This window comes from Pithys albifrons, chromosome 11 (genome assembly GCF_047495875.1).
Source record: "Pithys albifrons albifrons isolate INPA30051 chromosome 11, PitAlb_v1, whole genome shotgun sequence".
Taxonomy (NCBI): Eukaryota; Metazoa; Chordata; class Aves; order Passeriformes; family Thamnophilidae; genus Pithys; species Pithys albifrons.
Window position 1 is genome coordinate 5,702,184 of NC_092468.1, and position 25,628 is coordinate 5,727,811.

Sequence of the window (25,628 nt, forward strand, 5' to 3'; positions counted from 1 at the left end):
AAAGAAATTATTCACATTTTCAAAATAATGCAATATATTTAGTTTTGCTTGACTGTCTCATAATTAAGTAGCAATTTATTACATTTCGTTTGGATTATTAGTTAATATATCATATTACCAATCAAAAAAGTATTCTACATGTCTGGTTACTGGTGTGCAATTTGTAGTCTAGCAAGTGCTTGGAAGTGATTAGCAAAGCTAGATGAAAAAAATCTCAGAAAGTATTTTAACCATTAACTGAAATAATCTTTATAATGAGAAAGTATAATATTGCTTCATATGGTTCATAAACACTCTAAATGAAGTCCAAAATTGAACTTTAATACTTGAAGTGATTAATTTTACACACCTCAGTTAGAGCCTCTGTATGGTGCTGCATGACTCAGAATTACCCTTGAGACTGGAACTTCATGCAACACAGCTCTTTAATATTAAACTTTTATTCCAGTGACTGGCACAAATGGTCAGCTCCATCCAGGGCTTCAAAGCACCTGCAGCTCCATGGCCCCTGGCCCTCTCCCCTCTCTTTATGACTTCATCCAGCCCCAATTACAAGGCCTAAAAAAGACAAATCTCAAGCTTCCCATTTACCCTTCTGAAATCCATTTAATATTATTAGATTCTCTTATTTCAAATGCCACATCAAATATGGTTCAGTGCCATTTTGCTTCAGTGAAGCACAAGTCATATTTCATTATATTATCCAATACTGGCATTGTTTGTCTGCCAGTTCACTCCCATGAACATGTCATTTTGAAAAACTCTGCTGTGAGAGGCTCCTCTTATAGGTAGTGAAAGCAAACAAGACACAGCCCTGAAATGAGGCTGAGCACTTTCTGATTCTGTTTACAAGGCTGATTATATGTATCTGGACATAAGGAAGCATTCAGAATACTGAATGCTTCCTATCAGCAGGCTCCATTCTAATTATTTGCTTCTGGCTATTAAAAGCTGCATTCTACTTTGACTATCACTTGAATTAGTTATTAGGCATACTTTTGTAACTGTGGTAAAATCCTCATCACATAGAAAAAATATCTTCCATATCAGAACTATTAATAAATTAGAGCTAGAAACCTTATTTTCTCAATGTTGGAAACAACCAAATGCACGTCGGATTCCTTTTTTTACAGTTACGCACATTAAAAACATGTAGAGGCCAACATAAATTCCTGTTCAGGTGTGACTGAACTGTGTAAGACTGAGGACACATTGTGGTTGCTTCCAAACAATTGTGTCTCTCTGGGGGTGTGTCTGTGTGTGCTGTGGTGTGCACACAGCCACAGGAACACCTGTGCAGGCATCAATAAAGCAAACGCCTCTTCACATGCAGTGACACCTGAGTGACCTGTGTGTTTAAGTGCCCTGCTGAACCAAAGCTTTTGATGAGGGAAAACTGGGTGGGAACTGAGAATGGACCAGCAAAGGTTACTGTGAGCCTTGCTGAAGACCCTCCCTGGAATGCCTTTATTTTTATGGAGAAGGGTGATGGAGTAAAAGTCTCCCTGTCAAGATCCTGACCTAACCTCTTAAAGAAGAAATCTGCTTCTCCAACAACTACACAGAGTTTAACCTCAGGAGGCTTCCAACAGGCCCTGCACTCTCTTCTTTTAGAGCATGGCCTCATGCACCCATATAATTGTAATTGCACACAGTGCGAACAGCCAGTAGAATTATTTATCTTTAAAGTTAGGGACAAATAAAGATTGATTCTGGGCTGAGCACTGTTATACATGGATACATCTCATTTGCTCTACTGGACCAGTGTTACCCTTTGTGAACACTCACCAATGTTTCTACATTAACTTCTTGTGAGTTCCCAGTTGCTGCAATAGGCAGAGAACCCATTTCAGCCTTACACCAGAGCAGGCACCTTCTGCACCTTGTTTGTGAGAGCCTCATGCCTGCTGAGTACTGGCAACTCTCAAATCTTTGGGGTGGGGGAGGCATTTGCATGAGATTTCTGTGCTAACAGACTCTCCAAAGGATGACTTTCCTCCACAGTGAATCCTGGTGTCTCTGCACAGCTCGAAAGCACAGCCTGAGGAAACGGGGAAGGAGTGTGCAATTTCTGTATGTGAAGTGTCTTATTCACTGCCTCTCATTTCCCACTCTGCTATCACTGTTAGGGCAACACCAAGGCTACCCACTTCTGAAGGGAATCAGTGGTCTCCTGGGTGCCTGTTCTGCATAATGACAAGTTCATCCGTGACATCTGGGACTGGGAATACTCAGCCCCAAATAGACCCACTCCCACGTAGCTGCACTGAGGCACAGGCTCATTTCAGATGCATGAAAAAGGCAAGTGAAATAAATGTATTATCTCATTTAAAATGCATACAGTTCCAGGCAGCAGGATAGATTGGAGGTGTCACTAAACAGTGCATAGTAAATAAATCATATTTGAAATGCAAGACACTTCAGGTAGCCAAAGCCTAAGGTGGTTAGGGCCTAAAAACTGAGGGTCTGGATGGTTTCAAGACTACAGAGCTCAAACCTGTAGTTGGCATTTTCTGTCATGAAATCACAACGTGCTCAGAGTGGCACAGGGGCTCTTCCCTGCACCTCAATGCCATTGAACAGCTCAGGGATGAGCAAATGGCCCCTTGCTGGAACAGCCCAGGCTTTCCCCAGCAGTGTGGGCATGGTACATTTTCTTACAGCCAGGCAGTGTCAGCAAACTCTGCACTCTCTAAATGAGGTGGCTGATGCTTAACCAAAGCTCTCCCCTCATGGGTGGCAGCCCAGGCAGGCTGGAGTCACAACAGGAATCTGCTTTGTGCAAGGTACTGAGACACACTTTCCTTCAGTTCTCATTTCCTCGGGATGTTTTCCTATAGGAAGCAGGAGCTTCCAGGTATCCCATAATCAAGATATTATATAACTGCTCTTTATACTCTGGAACATATTTCAGTGTATAAAGGTATAAAGTGCCTATTCTGCACCCAAGAGCTATTGTCCTTCAATTCAAGCTGGACCTTGAGAACACAATAAACAGGAAGAAGCAAGGCATTACTAGTGTACTTATTTTCACAGAGATAAGCAAGCAAACAAACACAAAACAGAGGGCACCAGGGGAGAGATGGAATCTCCCTCACTGGAATTATGCAGGACATGGTTTCACAGGGCTCTGGATAACCTAATCTAAGGCCCTGCTTTCAACAGAATGTTCAGCCAGATTGTCTCCAGACTGTCCATTCCAACCTCAAATTATTTATTACTCTCTGGTAATTTTTTTACTCTGGCAAACGCTGGTAGAATATGATAGAAGAATCAGAATTAGAACATATGCCTCTAAAAATAGCCTTATTCCTAATGTATTTTGAAAAAAATCTTCAATCTCACTTGACTATTACTTATGACAGCCATTAGCATTGGTGCTCTGTGGGGCTTTCTGAATTTTGTCATTTAAGCACCATGTAAACCAGCACATAAAATGCTGGCTTGGATCTGGACTTTTAGAGAAGGCTGAGGAAGGTCACAACTCAACTGTGTCTGTGTCTGCACTAAGACACAGATGCAGTGTTTCCCTATCATCACATCTCCCAGTGTTTCACCTCCTGGCTGAGGGAAGCCACTGGCTATCATAGCCATAAAATGTCACCTCTCAAGGCATCATCCTGCAAAGGCATAGCAGGGAGAGTCTGGTTTATACTGGACCTCAGAGAGCCTTCGTGGTCAGTCTGTGCTGAGCTGCCACCACACTACTGCCATGTCACAGCTGGGGCTACTGACCATGGAGTGACTCTTGGAGCCTTTGTGCGCAGGGCTGGGAGCTGGACTTGGATGGTCTTTGTGGGTCTCTTCCAACTCAGAATATTCTGTCATTTTGTGACCACTCACTGTGTAAGAGCACACACCATTTGGGCAGACAGAGCCACTATGCCCTTCAAGCTCCTTTAGGGCCAGGAAAACACGTTGCTTCAGGAAGACACACTTCTCCTATATGAATGGCAGGACCCCCACCCTCCTGGGAAGCTCAGGTCTTGCTCATCCTACTGTCCTTCAGCTGTGAGAAGGGCTATTGAATGAGCATTCCCACAAGCACCAAGAGCTCACCTGCCAGGTGCTGCAGCTGCCTGCTCCCAGCACTGCCCCATGCTCAGGTCTGGGCCAGGGCTATTTGATTTCGGGTGCTGCACATCCATAAGAAAGTCCTGCTCCTGTTCAGGACGTCAAGTGACTTGCAGGACATGACTATTTGAAAGTGAATTTTAACCTTCCTTAAAGATGAAGTCCCTGTGTGGTTCCCTGGCACAGTCGCATCTTCTTTAGCTCTGCTGTGGAGTTTGGTTCCTTAGTGCACACTGGCGCATTTAACATGTTACTGATAGAACTTTACCTGATTTTTACCATCCTGAACAATCCAGACAGAACAATGTTTGTGGGAAACTATTCCATAGCCTCCTATGACCAAAGAAATTCCTTTCCATTCCTTGCTATGTTTTCCTCCACAGGCTGGCCTTGTACATGCACAGGACTGAATTGAGTTAGGAGCAAACTGCACAGACTGTCTGCAATACAATGAAATCAGCTGCTACACTCAGTTTATGGGGCTTTTAAATAATACAACTAACTTAATTATTGTAAAATCGACTTAAATGAGGCTTATTTCCAGAAACAAAACATTTTAACATGGGTAAGAAAGGCTAGTAAAAAAGTAAGGAAGTTAAAGACTAGCTAGATACTCGTAAAAGTAACAGACAGTGAAAACTGGAGTGCCGTAGGCTTTGTAAAATTCCTACTAAACTCATGTTCTTTGCAAATCTCCAAGTCTTGACACAAAAGGAAGAAGACAAAAATTAAGAAACAGACAGTTACAAATAAAAGTGATTCTTCCTACTAGATGGTTCTCTTGCAGTTAGTGTCAGACAGCAGGCAGGAAAAACTGAGCCTTTGGTATCTGATGGGGAGTTCACCATGGGAATTCTCATAAGAGATAGGAATGTACAGGATCAAGCTTTTGTAATGGAGAAAATGGGACCTCAGTCACACAGAATTAATGCTGCTAATGGAGAAGTGTTTCCCTGGAGAAGCAGAAATAGCTACACTTGAAAGATGGAAGAATGGAGAGATGTCTTGGTGCCAGGGTGGCAGAAGCTTCCCAGGCCTGCTCATGGGGCAGAGGCCAGGAGGCACCTCCCTGCAACAGGAGAGCCTGGCCAGCCACCCTGCTCAGCACCCAGAACACTGAGATGGGCCATGTTTTGGGGAAACTCACTGAGAACAAGGCCAAGGAGGTCAGTGGCCATTCCAGAATCGCATCATGCTTTTGATGAAAGAGCAGTAGCAACAATCAATGACCTGTAAAACTGACATTTGCATGATTTTACTAACTAAGTTCTTGGTTTTTTCATTCCAGTGTGGCAGACGAACTCATGAGGAGATGAGGAAAATAAGAGCCATGATATGCTAGGATCTCTTCCCAGTTTGGTGAACTACTCTCAGCATGACTTAGGGATGTGTGAGAAGTAATACACTTGAACCTTACAAGTACTGTGTACAACACCAAAACAGTCTAAGAGAGTGCCAGAAGCAAAACAGGTCTACTGGAAGACCAAATTTCCTTAAACTGACAAATTTCACAGTAGGGTTCTGCCTGAAACAAGGGGATTGTTTCCTTACTCTTTCCAATTCACTAATTACTTGTGAATGGTTCCCTAAGTGGAAAAGAGAAGCTATTCCTGACATGGCCTCTCTCCAATACTCAGGCTTGCTTTCTAAATTTCCAGAGGATAAGGGAAGAGATCAAGTATTCCTCTGCTGCTTTGCTCATGGCCCTGTTTTTACCTTTAGAGACCCAACAGTGACACCAGGAAGTTTGGACAACCTTACCTCACACCTGCCATTAGCTCTTTGTTTTGCTCCCCATGAAGTACATGTCTGACCACACAATTATATATGGCACCAAACTGATTCAGAGGTTTCAGCCTCTCTACACATGCAGTTCCACTGAGGAGATATATTGAAAGGCAGCCTGCCTGGGCAGACAAGTATGAACCATTTCACACAAAGCTGTCCCAGAGGAACTGGTGAGGCAGCCTAAACCTGAGGGCTGCAGGTGCTATCCATGACCTGGGTCTGCCCTGTGCAGGGAGCATCTGGGGCTGCTACTAGGCAGGCACATCAGGCCTCTAGGGAAGGGAAACCTCTCCGAGGGACATCTGATCTGGTGCCTCTCCAGTCCAGGTGTGTTCCATCAATTTGTGCTGCACCACAACCCAGATTATTGCAGGCACCACGTTGTTTGCTTTAGCTGGGAAGTGGCTGGATGCTCCAGCAGCATTAATCTGCTTGTCACCAGCAGCACAGCTCCACTTGAGCTTTACAGACTAAGTATGGGGTCTAGGTAACCTTTAGCTTTGTTCTCTTACACTGCTTTTGCTGTCTCCTCCCTTCAGTAGTGGAATAGAAAGAGAGGAAAATGACCCTGTTCTTGCTTTTGGCCAATAATCAATCAATTGTTTGAAGACCTTTACTCTACCCTAAAGAAAACAATGATCAGCTCATAAATCTCTGCTTTCCTTTCCTATTATGCTAAACTTACCACCTCCAAAAATAAGCATGTTATTATACTTCAGGAATTAGAACAAAAGTAAATACCATAATCACACTTGTAATTATAATTACTTAAATTACTTACGATTACTAGAGTGATCAGAGATTGATGATGGGTTAAAAGAATAAAATAAGTATTTACATAAAAGAGAATTTATAATTTCAGTTTGACAATCTTAATTAATTCAGTGATGACTGCTGACATTCTGTCTGCAAAAAAAATCAATTACCACCTAAGCAAATAAACTGATGTATCAGTCAGAGCCGTGCGACCTCCCCTCTGCCAACCCCCATGGAGGGGCATTGCTGGTCAACAACAGTAACAATTCCTACCAGTTGCTGAACAATAACACAGCACACAGTTTGGTTATCATCCTACACCACAACGAGAGCAGTTATCAGTGATGCATTGCTCTTGAGGTGGTGAGAAACCACAGTATTGCCATTAGTGGTGGTGCAGTTTCCCCTTTGCTGCCTCTGGGGTGGCAATGCCACCCTACCAGGCCTGACCAGCTGTCCACAGGCACCCCCAGCTGCCTCCTGACCCTGCCTGGCCTTGGGTGCTCACACCAGCCCTGGTATTCCCATCCCACCTTCCACTGCTCAGGTCAAAGCAGATCCCTCCACGGCTGGATCTTCTCCTCACTTGCAGCCAGTAATTCCACCAGAGGATCCAAACCCCTTGTAAGAATCACAGACTATTCTGAATTGGAAGGGACCCACAAGGATCATAGAGTCCAATTCTTAAGTCAATGACCCACAGAGGGGACTGAACCCATGACCTTGGCATTATTACAACCAAGTTTTAACCAACTAAGCTAATTCAGCTCATCTGTGAGTATCAGCTCAGGTTCTACTCATCACCTGCAACTAGAACTGGGTTCTCAAGCCAAAGCACAGACTCCATTCTCTTTTTTTTTTTTAATTTAAATAAGACTCTTCAAATTCTGTCTTTCTGTATGTGAAATGCTTTGGCTCAGGTCTGGATTGAAACAGTAGCTCTCCTCCCCCTCTCACACTTGGCTCAAGTCACTACTGTGACTCAATATGTGATTTTGATTTATTAAGACTAATTTCCCGCAATGAGCAAAACAAAACACATACAATAGCCCATCTGGGCAAATAATTTTGAGCAGACTCGCAAGACAAATAGCACAGCCTACTCTGAGACACAACACATGAATAATAAAAGGCCATTTTAGCATTATATATTTGCTAGCATATAATAAGATATGCTGGATTTACACTGAGATTTAGATTTGTCTTATTTTAAAATGCTAAATTTTACTTTAGTGCAGCCAGTATTTCACAAGATTACTGTTTCTGTTGAAATCTAGATGCTGGTTTTAGTACTAAAAGGTAATTTCTCAATTCTAATTAAAATTATTTAATTATATCTCATCTCACCATATTTAACAAAACCAAAGAAATAACCTGCAGACCTCAGGCCAGTAAAAGTGCATTGACTTCAGGCAGGGATGATATATACCTCAATTAGCAATAAATTACAACATTAACATATGCTCTCCATAAAAAAACGTTCCAGAGATGTTTTTTTCAGTGGGGCTGGACTGGAAGGAGCTTTCCTGTTCTGATTCATGGACAAACTTCTGGGTTTGACAGGAGTTTTAAGGCCACAGCAGAACCAAGGTTAGAGCTTCCACACTCCTTTTCTTTTTCAAACATAAGGGCATTTGAGAGAGGAAAACTACAGCACACAGCACAGTGGCTGGAGCCGCCCAGCCCTGGGCAAGGGGATCCCAGAGCTCCAGATCAGCAGCCCTAGCACTGAATTACTGCTTTTCTACCTGCCCTCGAGGTACTCAGACAGAGGCAATCCCAGGGAGTTCTTCCTCCATGGCCATGCCTGTGTATTTTCCAAGAGGAGCCCAGCTGAGCTGTCCACAGCCCCAAGCCTGTTCCTGCTCTTTCCCTGCAAGCTCCTCAGTCCAGCAGCCCCACCTGGGACACGTAAATGAGAAAGAGGGAAAGGGCACCAATTACTGCTCCCAAAGTAACAGCAGTTTGCAGAAACCTAAGACTACAACAGCATTTTGACTGACTTCAGATACCCCAACCTGCTATTGGAATTTATTTCTTGTGAATTTTCCTCTTCTTAATGGAAGCTGTGACAAATAAATTTCTCAAGCAATCAGCAGCTACAGCCTGTTAATTGCCTGAGAGCTACAGCCTGTACTGAGAGAAGCACTTCCCAGGGACTTTGATTTTTCTCTGTAACAAAAGAATCTCCCAATCCAGAGCAGGTGCATTTTCTCAACTTAAGTTGACAAGTCAGTATGAAAATACATAACAAAAGCAAATGCTATGGACTCAAAGATGACTCGATAAGGACTATCTATATATGACAGAAATCTGCCAGGTCCTTTAAAGGAACAAAAGAGCTACATTGCTACTAGATCTTTGGTTCTTCTTCCGAGGCTGGCAGCATTTATTTCTCTTTTCTTGCTCTGATCACAGATATCTGGAATTTTGATGTCTCCAAAACTTTTATACAACATACATTACATGTTGGTATATATATAATCCCTAAGAAATAGAAAACCATACAGGAGACCACACAGAGAAAGACTATGCCCAGTGTTTGAGTAAGCTGGATTGTTTCAAACATTGGGATAAATTGTTTCACTGCACATGGATCATGAAAAAGATCATAACTTATCTCAGAGCTGAGCATTCAGGATCTATACCTGGAAGCAAAGTCATGTCTGACTGAGCAGGGGAGAAGAAAAACAATGCATCTAATAAGGACAAACATAGAAAAAAAAAAGAAATAGGATGAGAAACAAACTCTGTATAAATGATGAAGTAATCTGAGATGACAGTTTATTTGACTATAGGGGTGAACAATCTTTAAACAGCAGAGCAGGAAATAAAAAAAAATAAACAAACAGCTCATTTGCTCTTTCCTGGCATTATAAGACTTTAAATGTAATTGTTTCAGGTTTCATTATTTCTATCTTTATTTTTCTGAAGTATATTGTGTTTCTTGCTGCTATTCATTAATCAGCCAATAACTATGGTATTAATTCAATTATCACTGCTGTTTGCATTGGGAGATGAAGGTGGTGAGGGCTGTTACTGCCTTCACAGTGATGTGAGTTCAAAAAGGACCATCACAGCTGTAGAAGTGTTTGCTTCACTAAAAATCTCTCTTGTGCCTGAGTTGCAGACAAGCTGAGCCAAGATTAATCTTTAGGGTTACTCTGACCCAGAGGATTCAGAACCTGCACTGAAGAACCAACAGTCTGTGTCGTGTTAGGGTATGATAGTGAGCCCTGGGCTGTACAGAGGACACAGCCCCTTCCCCTGACACCTTCAGCAGGGTATGATGGTGAGCCCTGGGCTGGGCCTTCCCCCTGGCACCTCCAGCAGGGTATGATGGTGTGCCCTGGGCTGTGCAGAGCACACAGCCCTGCCCCTCCTGCAGGTCTGTACAGGATTGCCAGTGCAGAGGTAGCTCTACAACAGAGTCTGCCTGCAATGAATCCAGAGAGCCTGTGCCCAGACTGTCAGCACACAAGACACACTGCACAGCCAGGACTGGGGCAGGACCTCCTCTATGAGTCTTCTATTACCCTGTGCATCCACACTAAACACTGCCTGAAATTACACACAGTCTGTGTGGGCAGTCACTGAAGAGAGCATGGGATCTCTGGGATCTCCTGATTCTTGCTTCACATTTCCAAAAGTGATATGGGACACCTTAAATCCCGAAGAAATGTTCACAGTCTCTAAATGCTCTGGAAATCCAGACATACAGCAGTGCTGGCAAAGGTGCTCTGTTTTGTAAGAGTGACAAACCTCTGCTGGTCTGGGGAGCCATGTGGGGGTAAGCAATGATACCACTAAGCCTGTTGGGGCTGCTTAAATCCCAGGGACCAGCAGTGGCAACAGTCCTTCTCAGATGACTACCTTTCCTTTCCTGTTTTCAATGGATGAAATAAAGACCAGAAAACTGTGAATGTTCATCCAGCTACGACTTTGGATGAAAATCAAACCAAGTTGTCTCTACTTAAATCTCAAATAAAAACACTATAATCTAATAAATGTTATAGATGTCCAAAAATATACACTTTTAAATTAAGTAGTACTTAAATTATTTATTGTATTATTCTCTGTTGTCTAACCCCAATTAAATGCACATTTGAAGTTAAACTATGGCTGGCTCATATTATTGGTACGAAACATCTCAATGCTATTGCTGTAAACCTTGCTATGATGGCATCTTCTGTATACGAATTTGAAAGGAAATAAGTTACATGCATTTCTTAGTTCAGCTGGCAGACCTATGAGACTTTGGTGGGGAAAAAAATAAAATACGTAAGTTCAGATTCAGCAGAATTTGCTTTGACACAACTCTCATTTTGTGCACTGGGCTAATTGCACTGTTTACTTGAACTACAGCCATGCCCTGAGCATTCATCTCTGACAACAGCAAAACACACTGATTCCCAAAATCTGTCAAGATTAGATTTAGGCTGACAAAAGACAAGTTAAACTTGTATAATACTTATCATATTATAATCCTTTGAGCAGGTTGATGCATCCCTGCTAATAAAGTTATAGTCACAGTTCTTCCACTTTTTCCAATATTCATTTCTTTTCAGTGCAATTGATCCTTTAGGTTTTTTAATCTTGGCTTCAGAACTCTTGTGTTTGAACTATGGAAAGCATTATGCTGGAGGATACCATTAAAACATATTTAAGTGTGATTATGTGGCAAGAAGTAGCACTCAAAAAAGGTGCAATGGGGGATTATGTGTTTATTATCAGTTGCTGCTCCCATCTGCTTTATTCACAAAAAAAGAGGGAGGAAAAGATGTTATTTCCAACTGCTACTTTTTCAAAATCAACCTGGGACTTCACTTGATCTGTTTTTGCATTACTGAAAGTTACTGTAAATGGTAGCTTGGTAATTCTATTGATATGTGAATCAGCAGCTACAATAAACCCTTCAACTACCTTATCTGCCAGGGATGCAAGGAACAGTAACTGTTGAATAATATTCCCTAAATTTCACTTTACTTTCAGCTTTGCCAAGTGGTTATAAAATAGCCTGCTATTTGCATAATCATTTTTTAAAAAGACAACAACTATGTGGTGAGGATTTAAGTCCCAGATGAAAAAAATGAGGAGCTGCTCTAATCTCCACCAAACTGGCGTGTCAGCCTAAATGACGGGCAGGAAGGGAAGGATGACTTGCATACAGATTATCTGGAGCTGGGATGCACCAATGAGACCAGGAACACAGGGACAAGAGTTCTGTCCATGTCCATGGCATTTAGTGCCAATGAAGTTATATGTCTTTTACATTTGTGTGTAAGTCTTAACACGGAGCTAACAAAGAAAGGGTTGCTGTACAACAAAGGCTGTCAGGTTGGGATTTAAATGAGACAATAATTTGCTCCTTCTGCGTGGCCAGTGACAAGCCAGTCCTGCTCCCAGTGGCCACAGCCCCCTGCTAACTCTGCCCCTCTGGTCCTGGAGGCTGCAGCTGTGGCTGTGAGGGATGGGAAGGAGCTGCAGTCCAGCAGTGGAAGGTGAAGGTGGAAGAGGATCTATCAAAGACAGCAGTGATTAGATTTGCTCCAGGAATGGCTGAGCTAAGGTGAATCTGTTAGAAAAATGAACCCCGTGGATCTGAACGCTGACAACACTCCACAGCCTCAGCAAACTGATCCAGCAGCAGCTTATTCCCATTTTCAAAACACACCCCTTTGCAAAACAGTGAGAGAGAGAGAGAGAGAGCCACCAGGTCCAGGCTTCCTGAGGGATAGATGCACCATGGCTGGAGCTTGTTTTGTTGAGACAGAAGTGTTATTCCTTTAAAATTCCCAGCATACCTTTTTTTATCCAAGGATACACTTTCTTCTGGGTAGCTGGGAAATATTCCTTAGGAGGTAGAAGCCTACAGGGGCCCAGCACACCAAACCACCCATGATGTGCATGGCTCTGTCTCTGCTCTCCAGGCTTCCCACCCCTCTGGGACTGCTCTGAGTACACAGTGTGCAAGTACAGCTTCAAATGGTGTCACACGAGTGAAGCACTTAAGAAGATACAATGATAACACCTTCTTTCATCAGTGTTTAAATTCCACCTTATAAACTGCCTCAAAAAAATATTTTCATGAAGAAAATCAATTTGTCCATAAAATGTGTAATGGGTTTCCGTATAACTCCACAGGCTACACACACTATTGATGACACTAAACTCCTGATTTAGTCAGCTTTTCAGTGTCAATTTTTATTTGTATAATTATATCACAACTGAAATGAAAATCCAAGAGGCAGAAAACAGCTACACATGTTTGATGTCACATGTGAAAATCTTAGATATTTAGCAACTTCTTTGATGCTTTGATCTCTAAAGAAATCTTACTAAAATTATGATCAAAGGAATTTATACTATTGCAAGTACTTAGGAACGAACCATCTTAGGGCAATAATCAGTATTCTGTTTAATCCTTCACCCTTGGAATCCATTATTGCTAAGCACCTCAATCTGATGGGAGTTGCATTTACTTAAGGATGACATTCTCCTAAAACAGAGTTGGAAGTACCAGAAAGCAACACCTCCAACTTACAAAAAGAGCCAAGAACTGGATTTTATTCTTCTGGCTAAAAAGTGCTCTTTGAAGCTGTTTTTTAAGCACATGTAACCTAAGAATATTGGTATGCATCTCATTAGGAGACTGTGCAGAGTTTTATTTTTCTACAGCAGACAAAGAAGTAGAATTTCCAATATACAGCTACTTTTAATTTAATCTATTTCTAACTATTTCCTATTGTCAGTGTTTATAGAAGACTATTACACAGATGGATATATCTAATATTTATAAAGTAAATTAACACTCTACTTTATAACATGCAAAGGCAGATAAATAATGAATTATCCTTTTCATCCATCTGACCACATAATGCCTATTTCACTGTAATATTAAGTACCACACCAGACTGGTGATTGTAATCCCCCATGGTGAGTTAAATCAAACAGTGTATTACAAGGAATTGCTAAACTGCAGCCTACAGAACAAGAAAAAAACCATGAGAGCCAAGCAAGATTTAACAAAAACACTAATTACTGGTTAGATTATGGATTTACCACCCATTGATGAGAAAGGATGGTGGTACTTTTGCAGGAGCAAGAGATGAAGCCACGACTTCCAGTTCACAGCCACAGTCTTCATAACCTCCCACATCCTGACTAAGCAATTCTTCCTCTCATTTCACCTGTGCAGATTATTTTTCTTCCTGCACACCCCACCCACAAAGGTGGACTTGAATTTTGCAGTGGTTTCCTACTGCTTATACCCCCATGCTCCATCACCCTTTAATGGTGAAAGATTACAAGCAGACTAATGTGCCAACACCTCTGCCTGGGAACACTCTGCTGTAAGCATTCTTCCAGGCTGACAGGAAAACATGCCTGCTCTAAATTAAAATCAATCTCTGTTAAATCTGTTAGCTCCAGCTCATTTGGGCTGGCACTGCCTTCAGAGCTCACAAAGGGTGTGCTCAAGCAGGAGGATCAGGGAATCACACATTCAGCTTTGAAAGATGGCACAGGCACCAGGGATGCAAGTGCATCTGTGAGATCCAAAGAAATGACAGAGGCAGACACAGGTTAATCACAGCTCTGACAAACCCAGTGGTCTGTTATCTTTCCTTTGGGGCTGAGGAAAAGGCCTGTCAAGGGAATGTTTTCAAAGGCATGAGGTTGATTCACACTGGACCACCTTCTGTCCTGACTCAGCATTCTGCACAGTCGGTTGTCACGCCCTTACAGACTCATTTTGGTTTGGATCTGGTTTCAGCTACACCACTGAAAAGCAACAAGCTGCAAAACTGAGGAGATGGTCCTCCAGCTCAGGAACATCACAGGATTCCTAAAGGCACTCACAAGCTTCGTGTGAACCATGGGGAACAGGAGTTCCCGCACGTTCCCATGGCTGTGGACTCCAGGACAGGAATCAACAGCTATGGAGCAACTTCCAGGGAAATAACTTTGCCTCATTAGAATTCAGAATCCAGCTGGTGCAGCAGAATTATCAGCTGCCTTTAGTACAAGCCCACTCCATGGCTATTTCAGACCTATGATCCTGGAAAATGTAACATGATGAGCAGCACCACCTAGTAATTTTACCTTCAGCTGTATGATAAAATGCTTTTATCTTGGGAAATTACTTACTTGATTAAAGTGCTGAAGTTTATCAATTAAGTTACTTATGAGTGGGTCCAATCCTCTGACCTTCAGTTCTGGATTATTAATTTGTGCCTTCAGTCCGTTGGAAACAACTCTGCTGGTGTAACTGAAAAACAGAAAACAATAAAACATCAGTGACTGGAACCATGTCCTTTGGAATCAAAAATTGTATTACAGGGGGGTTACAAAAAGCAATTACTTCGTAAATAGGAATAGAAATTTGTAATAAAGTGTTTATGTTTTTAAATATGCCAACCAGAATAAAAGTTACAGTTTCTTGCAGTATCATTCACCACTTCAAACTATTCAAGTCATGAACAAACAGCAATTTCATAAACCACACATAGGTTCACCTCATTCATATTTTAATATCTGAACCTTTATAACCAACATTCTCAAGTTCTTCCATGCAGCAGTCAAAGCTGATAGCTTCCAAAAATTCATTCCTTTGTTATTACAGAAACTTGGGGAGTTTAAGACAGAAATTCAACATCTTGAGATGAAATAAAACCCCAGTGAAACAGCAGCTTGATTTCAAACAAGATTCATAATCAAAGTGTGAGATTGGACTCCTCTTGCCAGACCAGTTTATCACCAAATTGTCTGGGGACACAGTAAAGCAGCACCTGCTGCTCCACCAGAGCTCCTCCCTGTGCCTCAACTGCATTAGAACTCATAGCCAGGAGCCACACACAGGACTTCTCTCTGAACAAGTGCTGCTTTACCTGAGCATTAGCAGCTGTTCTCTCACCCACAACTGTTGACTGAACAGTTCCTGCCAGTCTTCTGGAGCACACCACAGGGTATTCTCAAAACCTGACTGGTCTGGGGCTCCACCCATGTACTCTCTCATGGGGAAAATCCCAGGACTGTGCACATTTCATCCCTGCTTCTCCATATGCCTGTACCTCGCTGAGGAGGTGAATTCATCAGCACAACTTTGTTGAATCCAGTGCTTCCTGGAAGTATCCAAACTCCTGCATATTGGCTCCAGCATTTATCTGTCCATGTATGATTTAAGTTCAACCCATCCACAAAAATGCAAGTCCCAGAGAGCTACAGGGCACCCTTTTTCTGGCAAGCCATGCTTTGAAGTGTTGTATGAACCAGAGTTCAGCACTCATTTGTCACAAAGGGGATCAGAGATGTTTGCAGGACCAGTTACGAACAGACAAGTGACTGTTCCCAAACCAAACTCTCCTAGACTCACACACTCTCCAGGGAGGATCCCAAAACCACTCCACGTTGGCATCTTTCTAAGTGAGGTAGTAATTGCCTCTCCTCCTCTGACTGAAACGTCAAGAGAAACATCATGCTACATCTTTTACTGTGATCATACCTACACACTTCGATATCCCATAAGTTCTCCTACCAGTGAGCTCTTCACTGTAAACCAATTTGTGCTGAAGTTGAGCACAGCACTTCAAAAATGAACAATAAATTTATACCAAATGCTGGTACATTGCTGTTAAAGGTGTGGCTTACAGAAAGAACTGAGCACAGCCCACCTTTTTCAATAAATTTCACTTCTCAGGAAAAACAAAAAAATGTTTAGAACAAAGAATTGAGAAAAATCATGTTTTGCTCTAATGGCCAGATAGTATTTAGAGGACAAATGTTCAGGAAAACCTTTCTTCAGTGCATTTGTATTTTTTTCACTCAGCTTTTTAAAGGCAGTATTTTAATTTTTCTGTAACTCAGAGACCTCTAAACTATCTGGATGTACAAACTTTCGCCATGCAATGGCACGTCCAAAATGGTGGTGAGGTTCAGACCTTACAAGCAGACTCAGAGAGCTGGACTGATGACCACAGGAAGAACCCAGCTGAAGTCTTATTTTAAAGTCAAGACTGGTATGGATCCCATCAATCCACTTCAATTCATTTGGACAATATAACAGCACTGTTGGTCTCACCCACCTTTAGTGTTACCTTTATTCACAAATCTTACTATCTGCTGAATGCTCAATGCAGGTAATCATGTGAAAACACATCATTACCCACTGCAGAAGTACAAGGACACTTGACACACCTTCCTGAGATCATCTAGTTGCAATACAGCAGAAATTCAATTTAATGGGTCAGCTCCTGGCCTCCCCCAGTCTGTTGGGTGATTCCCTATGTGCTTGCTTTGTCTGATCAGAAACTCATCAACAGCAGCAAAAAGGAAGAGTTTTCCTTTTCACTGCTCCACTGCTCTCCATCCAACTCCTGGTCAGAGCTACTGGAATTGCTCTGGAGGCTTTTGTCACTATAGTGCAGGATAAGGAATGTAAAATTGTTTCCCCTCTGGGTTGGCTGGGGTGCTTTTTTGGCAAATGATATCATTTTTTCCCTGTGAATCACAAGCCTACATTAAATGCCTCTAAGTGACATTACAAACCTACAGCACCGCATGGAGTTTGCATAAACAGGACCAGTTTGGAGACACCAGCAGCATTAATGCCAGAGCCCTCAGTGAGACCCAAAATGGGAAGTCAGTCTCAGCCAACTCACACACATTGCTCATGCCAAATACACAGTCTCTTACATACATCATTACCAGGAAAATATGCCCATTTGGTATGAATGAGTTCACATTCCATGGAGAGAAAAGGGGTACTCCCATCCTTAAAGTTCCATGTGCTTAAGGACTCACTCCTTGAAGCTCCAGACACAGGCATACATAATGTACAATTTTGGTTGCCCAGATTGCTTGCAATTAGATTCACAACATGGATTACCTACATTTCACATGTCAGAGACCCCATGCATGAGCTGTGGGAATCCTTTATCTCCTTGGTCTAGTATGGCTTTGCTGTGGCAGTCACCAGAGACCACAAGTAACTGCCAATCACAGAATCACAAACTATTCTGAGTTGGAAGGGACCCACAAGGATCATCAAATCCAACTCTCAAGTCAAGGGCCCACACAGGGGATTGAACTCATGACCTTGGCATTATTACAGCCAAGTTTTAACCAACTGAGCTGATCTCAAAGTCAGGCTCCAGTGTCAGGCCTGGCCCAGCTCCAGCCTGGTACGTCACCTGCACAACTGGAACTGTCCAGAAAGCCAACTAGAGACCTGGTGGTGAAACAGATGTGACTGCCCACTACATAGGGTAAAAAGCTGATGTAAAGAGAGGCAAAAGACTCATCTGCAGAGCACAGCACAACTAACTCCTGGGTTTTACCACAATAACCTGTCACAAGCTCTGCTTGGCTCGTGTGTTCTGACTGAGAGATCACTACCAGAACATACCCAGGCCTGGAAAGACTCAGATGATTAAAAGATGTTGAGTTAAGTGAAGATGGGCTACACCTCTGGAGGAGCAGACAGGGCAGAGAACTGCAGGAGAGCTGCACCACCCGAGAGAAGCGAGCAATTCCCCCAGTCCATCCCAGCCAAGAAACAAAAACTGCACTAGAAAAAAAAAACATTATGTCCCTCAGACTCAAACTACCTCCCTGTAAATTGGAAATCCTTCCACCAGCTCTGTATCATGCTAAAATACTTTGAAATAAACACTATACATTTCCTGAAAGATAATCTGATTATTTTACTTCTTTGCACTATCTAAAACATTTTTTTTGTTGACATCAGATCCTGAATTACTGGAAATGTACATTAAGTAAGATCAGAAATTGGCTTTCTTTATTTAATAACCTGCAATTTAACTGAAATATGGTAGCGCAGAATTGTTAACTCTGGTTACAGCTCTAGTACTTTATTCAAACTAAACCCAGAAATGTCAGCAGGAGTAGCCTGGAAAGTTGTATTAAAATATTGTCACTGGAGCAATCCTGAAAGTAACTTTTACACTGGAACCCAAAGAACAGCATGTGCAGACAGAATTTTCATCCAGACCTCAGGCCTCAGGCCAACGTTATTCCACTGAGTGCTTGGGCTAAGCTATGTTACTTTTTTTTAAAAAAAGCAAGTTGTAACAAGAACAACATCCCAAACCCAGTTCTCCAGGATTTAGGAAGAACAGTATCAATTATTTTCAATCTTAGCTAACACAGCTCTTCACACGTGTAAAAAGGTAAAAAGTGAAACACTAAGGGCACATATTTTTATATTCTATATAAACAAATTAAGATACTTTCTGAATACCCATTTAAAATAAAGCTAGATGATATTCTTTTATGTTCTGAAATGTGTTCTGACATGTTTCTAGTTTGTGAACTACACTTTTAAAAAATAAAATTACACACTACACATCATCAAGGCAACAATTTTGAAGCAGAAATAATTTTGTTATCTGCCAGGCATTTTTTCCATCACTTTTGTGGGTACTCATGGAATAATTCCACTCTGATCAACAGGGGCTAAAACAGCAACACCTTTCTGGGACATTCAGGCAAGTGCAAACTCTCTGTGACTGAGACTCTGTAAGTCACATTTCATCATTTACTACTTTGGTGTTATAAAAATGTGACTGTCCTATTTTCTTTACAAATGTATAAACTACCCTGTAAGAAGAACACATTAAAAAACTGCACACTGGACCACCTAAAAGAAAATATATGCTTTCTCAGCCTTCCAAAAATCAGCACTTGTCCCCCAGCCTGCTAAAGCCAGAGAAGTTCAAGGAAGTCACTCATTTTACAGTAAAATCATGAAAGTGTTGCCACAAAGCGAGACTTTACAGCAATAATTTCATATCCAGCTCTGCTTCTTTCATCTTAGAAAACAGGAAACTATCCCAGGGATACATGTTGCCTGTAACCCACCCAGAATTAGGTGGCACTGTGCAAATAACTGCAGAGAATTAAGTGATGCCTTTTCAGTCCCGTATGTTTGACAGTCAGGCAGTGGCCACAGGCTCCCTTCAGTGAGGAGATTCTGCATAGCCTGTTTGCTGCAGCAACATCCTCAGCACCCTGTCAGGGCACACACCACCCACCCCTGAAGGACGCAGGGGTTAAAGGGTGATGGGGAGAGGGAAGGGAAGAGCTTTGTTTGTCCATTTAGTAAGAAGCAATGAGAAATATGGATAAGCTACTTAACTGGCCTTGAGATCCACTGAACAACTAATTCAGTTACAGTAAGCATGGGCCACCAGATGGTGTGCTTTGTCTTGTGTTTATTCATAATTTGACCCTTGGGCTGGAATGGTTTGCCTGAAATTCAATTATGTGAATCCACTGCTGATCTACAGCAGCCTGTGGTGACTCCAGATTAATAATTTTTGGACACTTCCCTTGTAGGTTTAGATGCAGCCCTTGGAGCATGTGACCCTTTGACCTGCAGGGCTCTGCAAGGATTTTCTCCCAGTTCAAGGAACACAGAAGTGTGCACCAACTAGCAAGAGCAGTGACAAAAACTGTGTGCTTGCAGAACTTGACATAATTCATCAGGATTATCAGCTTTGCTCTGATTAACCCCTCTGCCCACTTCTCCCCAAAGTGGAAAGAACAAGAACACATGGCAACTGCATTTCCCTTCCCTGGTTATCACAGCTGTTTGTCACTCAATAGCTAACCCCAAGGAAGAAAAGAAAATGCCATTTTCTTAAAGAGTGGGAGTGTTGTTGATGCTTAAACATGACTCTCCATGAGGAGGAGTCAGCCAGAGCAGGATCCCCCTCAGACTCAGCAGTCCCTGAGCTGCTCCATAGCAGGACAGTGGCAGAGTCCCCCCACCTCCTCCTGACCTCTGGCATTGGAACTGACCAATTAGATTGTGCTCCATCCCTGAGAGACTCTCACAACTGCTCAGCTCACAGAAAGGTCTTTTAACACACACGTTGTCATTTCTGTACCAGCTCAGCAAACCTGGGTTACAGTCACTGAGCATCACATGGCTGAGAGAGCTCCAAGAAAGGGATGATCAATCCATGACCAGCACTGCTCTCTAGAAACTAAATGCACCTTCACTAAAATGTCACAATAAACACTTAATTCAAAAAAAAGAAAAAATGAAGGAAATACATCTTGATAAATTCACTGTCAGAGAATGAGTGGCCATGGAAGAAAAAACTCTCACACTTTGCAGATTTTGCTTTTCTCTTATAATACAGTTTCTTTTCATCTACCCAGCTTGAAGATTCAGTACGTGAGTACTTCACAGGATTAAATCTTGGAGGATTTCATGACTGTAACATTTATTCAGTAGCCTGATCCATTAGGTCACTTTGCCATTCACTTGAATGGGTCTATTCCTTGTTTATAGGAAAGGTTTCAGTCAGGGCTCTACTCATGGCAGAACTGCAGTAAGAGCACCTGGCACAGGGGAATTCTACCAAGTGACATCCCAAACAGGCCCTGGGCAAGGGCACAGGCTGGGAAAATCCTGAAGGCTGCAGAAGTTTCCAAGCCTTTGCATGCAGGGCTGCAGCTTCAGTGTGACTGGTCAGAGTCACATCTTTTTACTTCTTGGGAAATGTGAAAACCAGCACAGTAATTTGTATTTTTGTATCTTTAAGGAAAGAACCTTGTCATTTATGCCAGTTTACAGCAGGAACAATTCTTCTGAAGTAGGAGGAGTCACAGCAGGGTAAAATCTGGATACCTCAGACCCTTTGTACACAAAGAAAACAATTTCATGTATCCTAAATTATCAGCTGAGCACAACTGCAGCAATATTCTCCAAGAGAAAGATTTACCTTTTGCAAAGTACCTATGTAAAGAGTTCCTTTTGAAATTATTAAATAACTGCCAACAGACTACAAGGAAGCTCAAGTCTGGCACATAAAGAGTTCAGCTGCTCTGAAGAGTTTGTGAAGTAGAACTGACATGATGTGAATTCCATCTCTGTCAGAGCCCTTCTAATGGGCTTCAGTGGAAGTTTCACAAATAATTATGTTTATTGGCAATTATGGAAAACAATGAGACAAATACAGTGTGCTAACAGGATAATTAGAAAAGGAAAATCACAAAGCCAGACAGCATTCATAATGGTCTTTTTCCACTTGTAGACGGCTAAAAAAGACCTTTAGTAGTCCTGATTATAGAGATGGTTTTAAGGCTGCAGGTACAAAACCAAGTCACCAGAAGGCTTCAAAGTGGCTGGAAGATGCCAGCCCATGAACACCCTGAAAATCACAGTGAAAAGCAACTCAGTGAGGGAGTGAACATGTAAGAGATCTCAGCATCAGAAATGATGAGCTCATCAGTTTGTCCAAAACCATGCTGAAGATGTACTGACCAGAGCTTCACAGAATATTGTAAAACACTTGGGAAATGTTGTAAAAAATGTTATTACAAGCTGCTGGTGAAACAGTCTCCATTTCCTACGTATATGAAAAGTTAATACTACCTTCAAGGCACACTGAAAGCACCAAAGATATTTGTAGAAGTTAATTGGACAATCTTTATTATGTCAAGGGAAAGAAAGTACTCACCTAGAACAACATCAGATAGAAAATCTCTTTCGTTTCAAGTGAAATAAACTCTACAGGACACACAAATGGTACCTCTATACCCGTCAAGCTGAATATAATGAGCAATGAAAATGATACAAACTCAAAAGCTGATAACCTAACTGGGAACTGGAAGCATTCCCCATTAAAAGGATTCGAGAAACAGAGCAGAAAATAGAACAATAAACAAACAGTATATACTTATCAAAGTAACATCTGGGGCCGTTCCTAAGGGAAAAGTAAAGTTAATCTGAAACACCTTTTCCTCCCCAGACTGGGGGAAGAGCCTTCTTCAAGCACAAACAGAACAGAGCCACGTTAAATCCTGATGGAGAGTGTGATTCTGCCTCTCAGAGACTGGCAGCCTGCACCCTGCTCAGAGGGCTGTGCAAAACAAATGCAAACAGATGACTGCCTAACTTTGTAACCTGCCAGCTGGAAGACACTAGTGGAACACAGGACTGACTCAGCAGAAAACACAGTCTCTGTAGAGGAGAGGACTTGAACTCTTAGGGGAAAAAAAAAAGCAGACTGGCAATAAACTTCTCATCAGTGGAGAGAGAACAAGCACCAAGCAAGGGCTCACAGTAGTCTGTTGACAGGGCTTTTGGCAGGCCAAGGCAGCAAGAATCCAACTGCCCTCTGAAAACCCTTGTGGCAGATACTGAACAATTACTCCTGACAGATGACCACAGGTCTACAAAAGGATATTCTATGATACTGGCATAGACAATTTATTGAAGCAAAACAGGGAATGTCCTAATTTGCACAGGGTCCAACATTTGTCACAGGGAGAGGACCTTGCCTGTGGCTCATGCAAAACAAAACAAAACTACATTAATACTAGGAGGTCAAAATTGCAGCTTTCCTCAGAAACCATTTCTCCAAATGCACTTGGATACATATGTATGGCCAGACTCCATGAACAAAGATTTCTGCACATGGGGAGAGCCCTTCCAGCCTGCGCAGTGGATTGTTTAGGTGAGGCACAGCGTGTGCAGAACTGGCCCCACTGTTTAAGTCCTGAGGGTCCATTTGCCACGGCCGAGCGAGCTTGGACAGTGACAGGGAAATCCTCGGGACTGTCACAGCACCCAGTACTGACCCTGCTGAGCACCCCAGAGCTGATGGGATCAGATAGCAGGGAAGCTTGAACTGCCAGGGGATGGTACCCACTGAGATTCAAACTCAGGTCCTTGGGATTCAGAGTCCAGAGTGCTCTCCTTTACACCACGGGACCGGCCCTACTTGGATACACATGGAAGATTAAAGAACAGCTGTCAATAATGAATACATGAACTGCAGCTCTGTAGGAACTCAGCTCGCTCAGGGACTGAACTCTGCCCTGGAACAGCCTTTGCCTGATCCCCCTGGATGTGGCTCAGGGCTGTTCCCCATTCTGTAGCTCCTGCCCTCAGCCCTGGCTGTGACTGTGACACTGCTGAGCTCACAGTGCAGAAGGAGTTCACTGGCACTGCTCCTGCTGTCATTCCATGCTGCTTCTGTCCATGTTGAGTGCTTTCCACAGCTCTGATCCCCATGCTTGTCTCCACACCTCTTCATCTGCCCTGTTAATTATGCCACTGTGACCCCAGCCTTCCTCCCTGTTTTATGCCAAGGAGGCATTTGGACAGACCAGGCTCACTCTCTCTTCAGGCTCCAGCATAAGGCAGCTGAGATTTGCACTTTCTGAACCACAGTCACTTCCCCTGGCTGCTCTGGCTCCTTAGGGATGGCTCAGACCATTATGGATTCTAAACATGCACTAATGCACGCACATTCGATTCCACTCCCTTACACAGTTTTCCCAATATATTTGTGCAGAGCAATTCATTGCAATTATTATCTGCTCCAGGAGCCTCCACTTCTGCCCAGTTCTTAGTATGTTACAGCAGGTGTTTGGTCCTTTAGCCACAGATGGAAGAGTTACTGCCCTTTCTTGGCTGCAGGAGTGCAAGCTACAAAGTTTTAATTTCTTTCTTCCTATTTCCAGGTTAAAAACTTCATCAATAATATGATGATGCTAAATTTTAAATAAGTAAAAAGTAAATAGGAAGCTTTAATGCTGGATAGAAAGAGATCAGACACTAAGACTTCCAAATCTCCTGACTCAGAGTTTTTAAACTCCTTCCCTTTTGCTTAATCTTTTCCACCAGCAAGACAGCTGAATTCATCATTGCAAAGCACACAAGGGGGATGTGCTGAACACAGACCTTTCCAGTGCCACCTTCATGGTTTGGACGCAGTTCAGGCACGTAGCACTTTTAAGTTGTTCTAGCTTATATTTAACTAAATATTTGATGCAGTAGTTCAGTATCTAGCAAAAATCATTGCTTTTATCACTCCTGAAAACTCTGCAGAAAATGTTAGTAACAGCAAAGGGCAATATGGTCTAGTTATGGAGATAAGAAAGTCTCCACACTTGTCCAAGAGAAGCTTACCCAGGTCAAGGTTGAAGAGCTCAAGAGTAATGTGGGAAACGGAGCAGTCTCTGTTCATGGTTTTGTCTTTAAACACTGTTTTCCTTGTTTGAGTGTTTGGCATTTCTCACAAAAATAACTGCACTAGAAGAGAGGTCAAATGTAGATAGATTTTCCTGTCATCACAAATTTGAAATAGAGAATATTTATATAAAAATCAATTTACTTGACCAATACTGTTCAATTTTTCTGCTAATACTACTGGAGATTTATGTCTGGTTAAAAGTGTTGTTTTCCCCAATTTAGCTTCTCTCCTGCTTGATTTTGCAGTAAGGTCACAATCCCAAGTTAATGATTTCACACTTTGCTGCCCCAGAGACAAATAACAACACCAATTCACACAAGTTCTTGCAGGATTAGCAACATCAAGGATAAAACTGTTAGAGGGAAACACAGTTAAACACAAATGCATATGCCACAAAATATTGTGCAGAAGAAAACCTAAGAGTAAGGACAGGGAAACCCTTTTCCCCTGCTGCAAATATCCTCCTCTTAAAAAACAGGTGTCACAGACAGTTTTTGTCCTGAAGAAACCCTCTTCAGTCATGGAAGCACAATGTTATTTTTCATAGTTTCTTCTATGACAGCAAATGGGAGGAGTAGCCTCTTCTGACCTTTGCAGTTCAATGGCACGTTTCCTCTCCAGTTTTGATTTCTGTTGCACAGATTCCCTTCCCTTACAGCCCTGCAAGAGCTTTAACACCTCTGTGTTAGATACAAGCAAAATCAAAATACTATAAAATGCCCAAGCAAGCAAATACAAAGGAGATCATGAGACTCACTAAAGACAGGCAAACTCAGTCTTCCCATCACACGTACAATGTAGTACACTCCAAACTTTCACATTTTACTTTTAAGCTAGAAGAGATAGACACCTGAAACCAGAAAAATAAACAGACTGAATAATGTAACATCAGAAAAACCCAAGCCTAACAGGACATTGTGCTGAACACAACAGAGGGCTGCAGTGATGCTGCAGTGATGGCAGAGACTCTCCTGCAGACCTTGCCTACAGAAAGCC

At 42.3% G+C, this 25,628-nt stretch overlaps 1 protein-coding gene across 3 annotated transcripts in view; it reads right to left on the reverse strand.

Annotated features, from left to right (window-relative positions):
• Nucleotides 1–25,628, reverse strand: part of LOC139676943 (glypican-5-like) — a 346,189-nt gene that overhangs the window by 134,720 nt on the left and 185,841 nt on the right. For all 3 annotated transcript variants that reach the window (XM_071566406.1, XM_071566405.1, XM_071566407.1), the window contains one exon: nt 14,767–14,887. In XM_071566406.1, the coding sequence (XP_071422507.1) occupies nt 14,767–14,887 (121 nt within the window). The remainder of the gene's footprint in view (nt 1–14,766; nt 14,888–25,628) is intronic.